At 40.1% G+C, this 12,818-nt stretch overlaps 2 protein-coding genes across 2 annotated transcripts in view; one reads left to right on the top strand and one right to left on the bottom strand.

The window, feature by feature from the left end:
* The window catches only part of ACAD11 (acyl-CoA dehydrogenase family member 11), a 29,057-nt gene extending 26,756 nt beyond the window's left edge, over nt 1-2,301 (bottom strand). The window contains exons 1-2 of the mRNA XM_084212837.1: nt 2,013-2,301; nt 112-211 (exon numbers count right to left, since the gene is read on the bottom strand). Coding sequence (XP_084068963.1) covers nt 112-211; nt 2,013-2,149 — 237 coding nt within the window. The 5' untranslated portion in view covers nt 2,150-2,301. The remainder of the gene's footprint in view (nt 1-111; nt 212-2,012) is intronic.
* A 132-nt stretch (nt 2,302-2,433) lies between these two features.
* On the top strand, nt 2,434-12,089 carry UBA5 (ubiquitin like modifier activating enzyme 5; the record flags this gene model as incomplete). Its single annotated transcript, XM_084211311.1, has 12 exons — nt 2,434-2,579; nt 3,588-3,633; nt 3,727-3,816; nt 4,525-4,634; nt 5,034-5,120; nt 5,677-5,761; nt 6,584-6,688; nt 6,867-6,994; nt 7,393-7,528; nt 7,990-8,065; nt 8,837-8,943; nt 9,522-12,089. 12 exons carry the CDS (start codon nt 2,434-2,436, stop codon nt 9,603-9,605), a joined length of 1,200 nt encoding a protein of 399 aa, XP_084067437.1. The 3' UTR covers nt 9,606-12,089.
* Nucleotides 12,090-12,818: the final 729 nt, after the last annotated feature.

Below are 12,818 nucleotides of genomic sequence, written 5' to 3'. Positions count from 1 at the left end.
AGCAACTCACTGCATTTCTGGACACATTCATCAGTGTACTGGACCATCATGTGTAGATCCTGGTCACCTGAAAAACAAAGTGTTTGTAGCTCAGTGAAGAATGTTACTTACCTTGTGTGCTCCAGGTAAAAGGGGACCATGGGGCTTCTTCCTGAGCACAAAAGCCTGCCCACCCTTCTGAAGGTAAAAGGTTGGGTTTGACTGGCCTGAGCTGCAAAGAGAAAGATTATAATTACTCAAAAATTCAAGTACTTACAAATTTGTAAACTTCTAACAGAAATGATACTTGCAAAATGCATTGTGACTTGATCTAAACAAAATGGCAGGATGGAGGAAAGCATCTTCTCCAGAGCTGTTTTGTGCTGTGGTTTTCCCCCAAATCTGGACTGGAACAGGCTGCCCAGAGAAGTTGTGGATGCCCCATCTCTGAAATTGTTCAAACCCAGGCTGGATGGGGCTCTGAACAACCTGGTCTAGAGGAAGATGTCTCTGCCCACAGCAATGGGATTGGAACGAAATTATCTTTAAGGTCTCTTCCCGCCCAAACCAACCTAAGATTCTACTCTATGATTAAATGACTGATGATTTTAGCACCAAGCCTCAGTGTTTGCCAGCCTGATTATCACATCCAAAGATTATACTTTAGGGACAGCCTGTAGGAACTCCAAAATTTTAAAGAATGCATGATGAAGTCACAAAAAAAAGTAGACATTTCAGTAGTGTAAAAGAGAAAGACAACCCAGTAAAGCCCTTCATAACACCTTGTCTATCACAATCTAATCAAACTCATTGATCCTTATTTTCCTCAGGGGTCTGTGTTGATCTGTATGCTTGTCTCTCCTTATTCTTGTTCATTTTTAAGATGTATTCTGACTTAGACCAATAAACAATTAGACAACTATTGGAAAATAAAAATCAAATTAACTTTTGCCATTATTCCCCCCATTACATTTGCATTCTTCCCAAAGCAGTTAGGGCACAGTTTGCAATAGTTTAAAAAGTTCGACTGATAAATACTCTGCCTGGAACAAAACAAATTTAGGTCAGCTGAAGCCTTGAACTGTAATTACAAGACCAAGAAGTAAAAGCATAAATACTAACAAAATTTTGCTATTAGCTACTCTCCTAAGGCCCCTCCCAAAGTCTTCTCAGCTGAGGTATGTAGGAAGATTAGGGTGGATTGAATTAATTAATGTTTTATGTTTACATCAGAAGACAATGAAAAATTGTTCATTGTTTCTTAGTGATAGCTGCAGATAAGTTAGTCAAGGTCATGCCTACAAAGGAATTCACTCTTATTTTTAGAAAAACTTTACTTCTAATAGTTAGTTCCTGACATGAAGCCGTGCAGCCACACCACTGATTCGCTGAATGCAAACTAAGCCGGTGCTCTATGGAAGAGAGGCTTTGGAGCCCGGCTGTAGCACCTCCCTGGCACACTGCAAAATGCTTCCCGGGCAGCAACCGGAATCTCGGCACATCCTTGCGCTGCTCTCGTGCATTTGCTTATCTGGCGACAGCCTAACACTCTTACCATTGATTTCTTAAGCCACGTGTGTGCTTATGAACATTACTATTTGCTGCGCAATTAAAGATGGAGCAGGTCGATTGTGATTTGCGTGTAGGCAAAAAAACCAATGGTGGGTGTACTCTGGGGACAGCGGGAAGCCCGCCCAACACACAGCCCGCCCACAGATTTAGTGTGACAAAGGTCACTTGGGCCGCCACCGCGAACTTTGCCTTCTCCAGCACCTCAAGGGGTGAGCTGGGACGTGCCTTTAATTGGACTAAGTCAAAACGCATCTTAAAAATCCATCGACGGCTGCTGCCCGCCATTCCGACGGCAAAGGGCATTACCTCCGACAGCTTTCCCTGGCAGCGAGCGGCTCCTCTGCTCGCCCCTCCCGGGCGCTCCAGGGCAGGGGAGCGGCGGCGGCCCCGCCACCAGCGTCAGTGCCCTGTCACCAGCGTCAGTGCCCTATCACCAGTGTCACCAGTGTCACCTGTGTTACCTGTACTGCCTGACAGCCAGCGCGCCCGCGGGCTGCCGAGGGAAGCCGGGCAAGCGGCTGATCAGGTACCGCTCCAGGCTGCCCTGGTCGAAGCGGTGCTGCCGCCGCACCTCGCTAGTGCCCGGCTCCGCCGCCATCCTCGGAGGTCGCGCCGGAGCCCGCCCGGCCGGGTCACCCGGAGGCGCCTTGGTGCGCCAAGGAAAGCGCTTCGCAGCCCCCTGGCAGTCGGGCCCGGCGGCTTCTCTCGGACCACGACGTGCCCGGCAGGCAGGTCCCGCCCCGGCAGGCACGTCCCGCCCCGGCGGACACCGCCCCTCAGCCCCCTCCGCTGCCGGCCGTGAGGAGGCGGCCCCGGGAAGGGTCGGCCCCGCCCCGTCGCTTCCCGGAAGCTCCCGGGGCCGGGCACAGACGTGTCGCTGCCATGGCGGATCCCGAGCGGCTGGAGCGGCTGGAGCGGCGTGTGCGGGAGCTGGAGGAGGAGCTGGCCCGGGAGAGGCGCGGGCGGGCGGCGGCGCGGGCCCGCATCGACACCATGAGCGCCGAGGTGACCGACTCCAACCCCTACAGGTGCGCCGAGGGGCGCTGAGGGCTGCGGGGCTCTGTCGGGGCGCGGAGGATGGGCAGGGGGGAGGCCGTGGGCTGGAACGGTGGGTCTGGGCGGAGCGGGAGAGGCTCGGACGGGTGGGAATCTCAGGGATGGGGCTGGGTGTGCTCGGGAGGCTGTCGGGCAGCGCAGAAGGCAGGTGCTCCGCGTGGGATGCTCTCGGGTTTCCCACCTGGCTGGGCTGGCAGGGCTGGATGTCAGGGTTACTTTGTATTATCTTGCTTTAAAATACAGATGGGGAGGGAGAGGCAGAGGGAACCTTGTGAGTTTTTCAGCTAGATTGCTAGTAAATGGGACAGGTGTTGGTATTATATGAGGTCTTATTCTCATTCCTCCAAATTGCCAATTTTAGAAGTTGGTTTATAGAATTCTTGAGCTTTAGAGACCCCTTCCCTTCTAGAAATCTGATGATTTTTTGGTTTTTATTTTGTTGGTTTGGGTTTGGTTTTATTATGCCTTAATACACATTGATACTTGTACTTTCATAAAAAATGCCATAATGGGATAAAATGTTACTTCAAAATCCTTTCAGTTACCCTCAAAACCTGATAGTCTCTATTTATTTTTTTAATGTTATGTTAGTCTAATCCAATCGATTAGAAAACAGTGCAAGTCTTCACTAGTTTGCTGCCATATGGTTCATCACAAAAAAAAAAGTGTCACCTTTCATTCTGTAAATCAGGGATTCACTTACAAAAATATCTGTGTCCTCCTGATTTCACTGATATTAGCAGAGGAATAGGTGCATGAGTGTCTGCAGGGTTAGGACTCTGATACAAATAGGAAAGCATCTACTCAGACTGTACCTAGCTGGCAGTCACAACTGCAGTGGAAGCAGCAGGCTTGCATTTATTGCTTGGTGAGGTTATTTCTATAGCAAAAGTGATTTGAAATGCCTGAAAAGCAAAATTGTTGTTAGAAACATAAAGAGCATTTTCTGTGTTAACGTTGCATTTCTTTTTTCTTTGTAGTCGCTTGATGGCATTAAAAAGAATGGGGATTGTCAAAGACTACGAGGTAGGATTCTATCTGTAATGAAACACCATTTGCATTTTTTCCCTGGGAGGACCACTTTTGAGATAGTGATGTGCACGTTATTCCTTCCTACAGAAAATCCGTACCTTCACAGTTGCAGTAGTAGGTGTGGGGGGCGTTGGCAGTGTGACTGCTGAAATGCTGACAAGGTGTGGCATTGGTAAGGTAATGAGAGTTTTTTTATTCTTCTGTCTATTATCCTTATAGTAGATTGACTAGTCCTCTTCATAAAGAATTTTATTTGATTTTACCCAAATAAAAAAATGTGAAGAAAGCGTTCAAGAACAGCACTTGTGTAAACATCACCCATGATGAGTCTGTATTTTATTATGCTGGTCAAATTCATTTATATAGGGCTTGATCATCATGTGGATGATTCTTGTTTGGATGTTTGTCATCTCCATATTCTTATATGAACCCATCTGTCTAATCCTCATGCTGCAAAAGGATTATTGTCAGAGGAAAACAAAATAAAAAGGAGGGGGTATTTCACATGAAGTCTTATAAGAACCAAGTTTATATCATGCAGCTGAAAATGGAGTAGATGACAAACAGAAATCTTTATCACAAACATTAGTTTGTCATGTGGCAGCAAGTAGGAAGGTGATAATAGAGGTGATACTGTTCATATAGCTTAATCTATTGAATATTCTTAGTTTTAATGACTTAACAGATTGGTTCAGTTTTTCGCATCCTTATGATATTTGTACCTCTTGTATGTGAAACTGAATGGGCCTCTGAGGGAGGGAGTTTGGTTGGGGGAGTTTTCTATGGCTTTGGTTTTAGAATTAGTTTTGTTGTTCAAAATTGCCACAGTGCTCTGTTTGCAGAGTCTCTGGAGATTCACACGTGTTAAAACAATCTTTGTTGTAGCTGCTTCTGTTTGATTATGACAAAGTGGAACTGGCAAACATGAACAGACTCTTCTTCCAACCTCATCAAGCTGGATTAAGTAAAGTGCAAGCAGCAGAACATACTTTGAGGTATAACATGGAGAAATGGATATCAAAATGTGTTTAGCCAGGACGCTGCTACAGAAAACCAATGTTTCACTCTTAATCATTTGCAAAGGAGCATTATCTAATTTGGGAATTTGAGTGTGAAATATTTGTGGGGATGATTGAACTTCAAAGACATTTTTGTACTGGCCAAAACCTTAATGTGAGTCTATAGTTTTGCTCAGAAGTTTGGTATAAACGATGCCACTTCCACATGTTGTGGGTTTTTTTCTTATCTAATCTGAATTTTTGACAAATATGGGTGAATTCTAGAGTTCAGAGTGGAAACTTAAGACTGTAGCAACACTCGTGAAGTTAGGGAGAGGAATGCAAATTATCATTGTATTCTTTACCACTGACTTCTATTATTATTTCCTCCTTAAGGGATATTAATCCTGATGTTCAGTTTGAAGTACATAACTACAACATCACAACACTGGACAACTTTGAGCACTTCATGGATAGAATAAGGTAAAATTCCCCAACTATAGCATATTGCTAACTTCTGCTGATGTGTTGTTCTACACAGCCTCACATTTTTCTTGTTGGGGCTCTTTTTCAATTTAATAACTTCCAATTGAAAACCTCTGGGAAATGTATGTATGTGAAGACCTTCCTGCCTAGATGTGTTATGGAAAACAGATCAGATCATATCTTGAGTGTTCTGTAGTAGTTTTCAGGTATGATTTTTAAAATGAAGAAGAAAGTAGTTAGTAGTGGATCTCATAGAGATCTGAAATAAATCAGACCATTTGCAGTTCTGTTTTACAAAGATACAATTCTTCAATACTTCATACAGTGATTGCATACTATATAAAACATGCTCATATATTTAAATCCCAGCCTCAGCATGGTGTTGTTTCTACTGCAGATCTAAGATGCTGGTTGTGTCCTGTACTGCATTTGCACAAGCTTTGTTAGAAATTCACTTTTTTTGGGCTTCTGTACTCTAAAGCAGCATGTTGGCTGCCTTGTTGGTGTTTTGTTCTGCTGGCAATTTCATGTAAATTTCTGATGCTCATTCCAGTAACGGTGCACTGGAGGAAGGGAAGCCTGTGGATCTGGTTCTAAGCTGTGTGGACAACTTTGAAGCTCGCATGGCAATTAACACGGTAAGGCCACCAAAGGCACGAGCTTGTGGAAGGCTGTTTTCTCCTAGAAATAATGTTAGGAGTCATGGAACTAAAGAAAAGACATGAACTTAAAAACAATCTCCTAAGAAATGTCCCCCTTAGTTTGAGGAATCTGAGCTTTTACCCTGTTCTTATAAACCCATTTTATGAGTAAAAATATCACTAAAGACTTTGAAGTTACTATCAGCTTATGATTAGTAAAAGATCTAAGTATCATAAACTCTGTCTTTTCTAATTACTCTGTTTATGTAATGGTATTTTCAAAGGTGTGTTTAATCTTACAAACTTATAAAGATTTTCTATAGCTAATTGTATACCTCATGTGACTTTTTGCATACTAAAAATGCTGTTTATTTAATCAAACTCTCTCTCTTTATAGTAGCAGCCAATGTAGGGTATATGCCAAATGTATGTTTTCTGTTACCCTTCAGCTGACTTGATCCATAAATTGCAGGCAGGGAAGGCACACAGATACACTCTATCCAAGCCTCTAAAAATAATTTGTGGAATTATATTCTGTAGTGTGCTGTAACTGGGTCACTAATGTCTGTATTGTTAGAACATCTCAGGTCCTGAGGAAAGCACAAAGGGCTGGTTTCATGAGGGCAACTTTAATTTGCTGCTTGATTTGTCCTTTGATAAATAATTTCTCTTTTATCTCTTCATGTACCTTTTTCTGACCATAGCCTTTTTGCCTGAAAGCGGGGAGATGAATGTGTTTCATCACTTCCAGTTGTTTGGGTTCCTATTCTTTTCATTAAACTTCTGCAGTGCTGACATGTGTGTTTCTGTGTTTATAAGGCTTGCAATGAACTTGGACAAATCTGGATGGAGTCTGGAGTGAGTGAAAATGCAGTGTCAGGACACATCCAGCTGATCATCCCTGGTGAATCTGCCTGTTTTGCAGTACGTGGTGCTCTGCTGAATTGCTTTCTTGCCTTTTGAAGTGGGACTGGGAATGTGAAGATTAGCTAGCCTTGTGAATGTGATCCTGGCACAGCCGATGCAGTACCTTTAAATTCTGTGTGATCTGTGGGATTTCTTGAATGCTTTTTTACAACTTATTTTCTCTGTTGCCCCTCAGTGTGCTCCTCCACTGGTGGTAGCTGCAAATATTGATGAGAAGACATTGAAACGAGAAGGAGTTTGTGCAGCCAGTCTTCCTACAACCATGGGTGTTGTGGCAGGAATGCTTGTGCAAAATGTTCTCAAGTAAGTGACTGAGTTGTTGCTATTTGATGTGTACAGCAAAATATTTAAATATTTAAACATGCTCTGATTTGGCATCATTAAGTTATACATAAAAAAGGCTACAGTGCTGACTTGTCTTTGGAATTTTGTACATGGACAAAGAATAAATTACTTCTCTTGCCTGTAGCTGAGTTATTCTCACACACCACAAGAAGATGGGATTCTGTATTGATCCAGTTATTCTCTTGCCAGCTCACTACAGCATAACTGGATTTAAGGCAACTACAGTAACTCACACTACAACTGCATGAGTCTGAAAGTGTATTCTAAAAGTTCTTTGAGGAAAAATTATTCCCTAATCAACTGAAGTTTTAGGTTTGCACCTGTATTACAAGCTCCTTCCTTCTCTGTGTTTCTAGATACCTGTTAAATTTTGGTACTGTGAGTTATTATCTTGGTTACAATGCGATGCAGGATTTCTTCCCAACTATGTCTATGAAGCCAAACCCCCAATGTAGTGACCACAATTGCAGAAAACAGCAAGAAAATTATAAGGTAAAAATGATTTGGGTTTGTGGGTCAATTTTTTTCTTTCCCTTTATTTAGAGAACAAAACAAGTTGCAAATCTGTAGTAAAAGAAAATGTTCGTTGCTACTCTAGTTTGCAGCACTCATTTTCAGATGGTTGCATATGTTTCTAAATATACAGTACTTACAGTTACCTTAAAATAAAGGGTAGGAAGAAAGGTTGAACAATTACGTAGAAGAAAATTCTACTTAACTGAATGCAAACTTTTCTAGCAGTCATATGTTTCTGAATGTTAATGGGTTTGGTGGTTTTTTTGAACTTGCAGGTATTCTGCCTTTTTGCTCCTAAGCAGTCACCATTTAGAACCTTTTTATCTTACCTGTTGGAAGAAATGTGACTATTAGGCTTGAACTTCTTTGCTGTCTTCGAAATTGGACTGTTAAATTTTGGTTATTGAGGGGATTGTTTTTCTGTGGTTTCCCTCCAGAAAAAAGAAGCTACAAGACCAAAAGAAGAAGTAATTGAAAAGGAAGAAGAAATAGTACATGAAGACAATGACTGGGGTACGTCATCACCTGGAGACTAAATGATTTTCCCAATACTGAGATTCATTTTGGGTGAACACAGTTTTGGGCACATAGAAGTTTTTGAGTTCCTTTTTTTTATAACTTACACTGTGAAATTACTTTTGGCTTTTCCCAGGTTTTCAAAGTAATTTTACCACAACTTGATTATATGCTTTTAGTGCAATGTGCAGGTTTTAGGCTCAAAATGTAACTGCTGCTTGAATAAAAAACTTTCTCAGAAGATGGTTTGAAGATGAGAGAGATATGAGAAGATGTGTTAACTGCATATTCCTTTTAAATATACTAAAGAGCAGTTGCCATTTCTATAACCGCTGTGCTGAGGCATCCCATGGATTTTTACATTCCTCTGAGGGTTTTAGTAGAAGGAATTATCTTAAGGAATGGTAAATGTGTTTTATATAACCATTTTAATACTGGAGATATATGTTCTGTTTATTACATGCTATAGAAAATCATCTTATCTTACAACTGGGAGATGTGTCCTTATGGTAAAGTTTAAATGGTAAGGACAAGGAAGAGAGGCCATTCTGGTTCGTAAGTTGCCTATATAGAATTATTTCATATATTGTAAAGGGAAAATATTTTCTATTGGTAAAGGAATGAAGTTGAAATCAAAGGTGTTTCTAGTTTAATTTAATTCTGTTTTTGGAAAGTAGCTGCATCTTTCCTCTTACTGTGATAACTTGGTGATTAAAGAACTTTTTCTTCTAACTTCTAATGGAGTTTTTGTTTCCTTTTAATGCAAAGGCATTGAATTAGTATCAGAAATTTCAGAAGATGAGCTGAAGGCTGCATCTGGCCCAGTACCTGAGCTTCCTGAGGGAATTAGTGTAGCGTATACTATCCCAGACAAGGTAATGAACTTATTCTTTATGAATTTTTGAAATACACATTGTAGATTAAATTTATAATACCAGCCAGTTTGGTTACCCTTTAAACCTAAAACAGAATTCCATCTTGAACAATTCCAGTGAAATGTGACCTCAGTTCATTTGATTATTCCTTTTTATGGTCCAGTTTTGTGTTCCTGGGACAGATACTTCTTTAAGTGTGGATGCTAGTGTGAACGTCCTGCTGAAATGATAGGAATTAATGCATTTGGGGGCTGGGGGAAGGACAGCAAATGTCAATTTCTCAGTTGATATTTTGGTGACTAATTAATTTTCCCCATATATATCTTGTAAAAGCTGTATGTAGTCAAAGACCAATGAGTATACCTGGGGAACATAGAATCTGAATGTAGTGCAGTAAGAACATTCTAACTCTCAGTCAAAATAGTTTACAATTGAAGCTTATAATCACTTAGGCCTAATCTCACAACTGAGTGCCTGGTTCTAGGAAAATGGTGTGGTGGAACAGCAATAAACCTGATCTGTGGGGGCTTTTTTGTTTACTTTTCTTGTTAACAACTTTTTCTTCCTGTTCCTAACAGGAAGAGAATTCATTAACTGGGGAGACTGTAGCAGAGTCTGAAGAAAGCCTAGAAGAACTCATGGCCAAAATGAGAAACATGTAGAAAAACAAATATTAAGTACAACTTTCATGAGTTTGGATGGACATTGGATTTTGAGAAGACCAGACTTACTTTTTTCCTTTTTTTTACTTCCATTGAAGCTTACCTTTACTTTTCTGATGAAACAGAACTGTTAAGGGGCAGGAAGGACACAGACTTACATTGTTTATATTTTGTTTTCTCGTCATGTCTTTATTAACAGATAGAGCTGTGCTACTGTTAAATTTTAGTTTCTCAGCATTGCTAGTGTCCAGATATTCAGTGGCAAGTAAAAGGACCTGGATAAACTAAAAAAGCAGGCACAGCACATTATATACCCTATCATGTGAAGAGAATAACATATAGAACAGGCCAAGGGAAGGATGAAATCTGCTGGAGTGGACTGAGTGGGTGTAGGGCAGATGATTGTGCCTCTCTCATGGTGCTGCTTCTGAGTTTCCAGGCATTTTTACTTGGTTGTCATTCACTGGTCTAAAGTCTTGGCATGGATCATGCTGTGGGTACTTTTTCTGAGTAATGAGAACATATAAGCCTTTTCATCTGCCTTAAATATCCCTGGAATGGAATTTTCTTTATCAATGTCTTACTGCTGCTTGTCCTTAAACAGCTGCCTATGTTTTGTATGTGATGTTTTGAGTATACTGTAAGAAGGTGAAGTCTTCTGTTATTATTACATTAGCAACTATTTTGTCTGACAGATGCTTTTCATGACAAAATTATGAGCAACACTGGAAAAAAATGGAGATTTTGTCTACTGTTTTAGAAGTCTAAGCATTATATTTTTGTCGGTTACTGAAAGTTTAGCTATAATTCTGATCACTCCCCATCACATGGGCTATATTAAAGAATATAAGTCTGAGTTTGCATAGAAAGTCTAAAATTAGATGCTATAAATTTTTAGTTTTGCACATATCTTCAGTGGAGTAGCTCACCTGTTGTATTTGTCTTATAAATGACATAAGCAGAAGTACAGTTATATAACCTTTTAAATGGCCACATGTTAAACTGACCTGTAAATATTTGCAACCTGGAGCACCAGTACCCTGTTGAACTGGAAGGATCAGTTTCAAATATTTAACTACTGTGGTCATCTGATCCAGAACTTGGTCATTATTTCAGCCTTGGCAGTATAATACAAATATTTACAAATTGGGCTCTTCAAAAAAACTTTTTCACAATGTGATGCAGCCAGCTAGTAATGGTAGTAGTAGTATCCCACTAAAATGAAAGGAGACAGCAATATCATGGCGGTGCTTCTGTTTCTTAGGGCAGCTGAATGAATACCTGTTAGTTATACTAATAATTAGTTTAAAAAATGTTTCGTTTCTAAGGAATGGTTACAAAATTCAAAATCAGTTTCCTCCACAGCTGACATCAAATTATATTATACACAGAAAAATCACTTCTGAAACCAGTGAGGAAGATTTTGGGTGGGTTTTGAGTATGGGGCATTATACTGTAAAACTGAAGTGGCTTTTTTGGATTGAGTTCTGTTTTGGAGAAACCAGGTTTTAGAAATGAACTGCAAAGAAAGATAGGAAAAAGGTAGATACTTGAATATATGTCACTAAGTCTACGTTAGTTTGATCTAGTGTCAATTTACATGTTACTTACATTTCTGTGTGACTTTCACCTTTCTGTTGGGAACAATAGAAGTCAGGCACACAGCTGTGTGGATCTAGAGACCCTGAGGCAAATGGCTGACTCATTTCTACAACAGCTCAGTTCATCCTGACTCTTAATTATTTGGCTGACATGGCTGCTATTACAGGATTGACAGCTTTATGAGAGGCAACTTCAACTAAACTTTTATGAGGGAATTAATGCACTTTTGTATGCCCTGTTAGAGAGTACACAAAATGGTTCCTGTGTTACTTTTAGACTTTCATCTTGTATATACAAGAAAAATTTGAAATAATCAGAAAAGGAATAATTGTATAAAGATGTTTGTATGTGTCAATGGTTAAAATTATTTAAAAATAAAGAGCATCCAAAAAAGCAGCACTAAGAATTTTTTTTAATTAAAAATATATTTATGAGTATAATGTATTCTAACTAAAACACAAGAGAATATTTATTGCTTCCTTGCTTATGAACTTACAAATCGAAGTACATTGCCATGATTAAGTCCAGCTTTGTTTATTTGGCAATCTTCTAAAAGTGTTCAGTTTTTATAGTGTCTCATGAACGTTATTAAGATGTTGATATTCTGACAGTGTAATTAAATCTCCATTGAAACTGGTGACCCTCTGCTTTGCGGTGGAGTTCTACAAAGAAGCATTATCTGGCATATCCCATGTAAAGAAATGACTTGTCCTTGCTGTCCATGAGGTACAGCTCCATGGAAGCTGTCTCGTAAGCTTTCTTTGGGTTCACAGGGTAGGCACATGGATTCCTCACCCTCTTTGCTGAAGGACAATGGATGGTTGGGATCTGCTGCTTTTGAGGGACTCATTTTTTATTTTAATTCTTTTTCTTATTCCAAAACCGCCCCATAACGGATGAGGAAGTTGGAGAGAACTTGCTCAATGGAAGAATAGTAACAGCTCAGCAACAGTAACACTGAGGCTCTAGAAAGTAACTTCTTATTTAAACTAGCTACAATAAGGGAAACTGTTTAGGAGAGAAAGATGTACCACTGTACCTGTTAAAATCACCATAGACGTGACAAGCCAGGTCAGACATCTGATAATTCTTTAGAGGAGAGAATTACCTGGTCTAAGAACATCAGGCACCATAAACTTAACACACGAGCTGAGTAGGTTGAGGTTTTGGAGGGGAGGGGGATTGAGCATTTTTGTTTGGGATTTTTTGCATGCGTATTTGTCTGTCTTTCCTTTTGCCCCTCTTCATAGTTGGTGACAATCCTGCAAAGAACTTTCCAATTTTCAAAACTTTTCAAGGTGGCTGAAATAGCAAACCGTTGCTTTGCTTACAAACCCATTTTCTGAAAGAGAGGAAAATATCCAGAGAGCTATTCCAAAGTGTCAACTCGTAGTGCTCTATCGTAACACCTTCAATAACTATTTTTTATCGTAACACCTTCAATAACTATTTTTTATCGTAACACCTTCAATAACTATTTTTTGCTTTTTTTCAACTAAACCTAAATCTTAAAAATCAAATTTGGGTTTTAAATTTGCGCTGTCAGTTTTATATACCTTTTCTTTTGCCAAGTTACTGCACTACCAAAATACTAAATTCCTCCTAATCAGA

This window comes from Fringilla coelebs, assembly GCF_963513975.1.
Source record: "Fringilla coelebs genome assembly, chromosome: 1".
NCBI classification, from domain to species: domain Eukaryota; kingdom Metazoa; phylum Chordata; class Aves; order Passeriformes; family Fringillidae; genus Fringilla; species Fringilla coelebs.
Note: the sequence above shows the minus strand (reverse complement) of the source record. Positions and strands in the feature narration are given on the sequence as shown.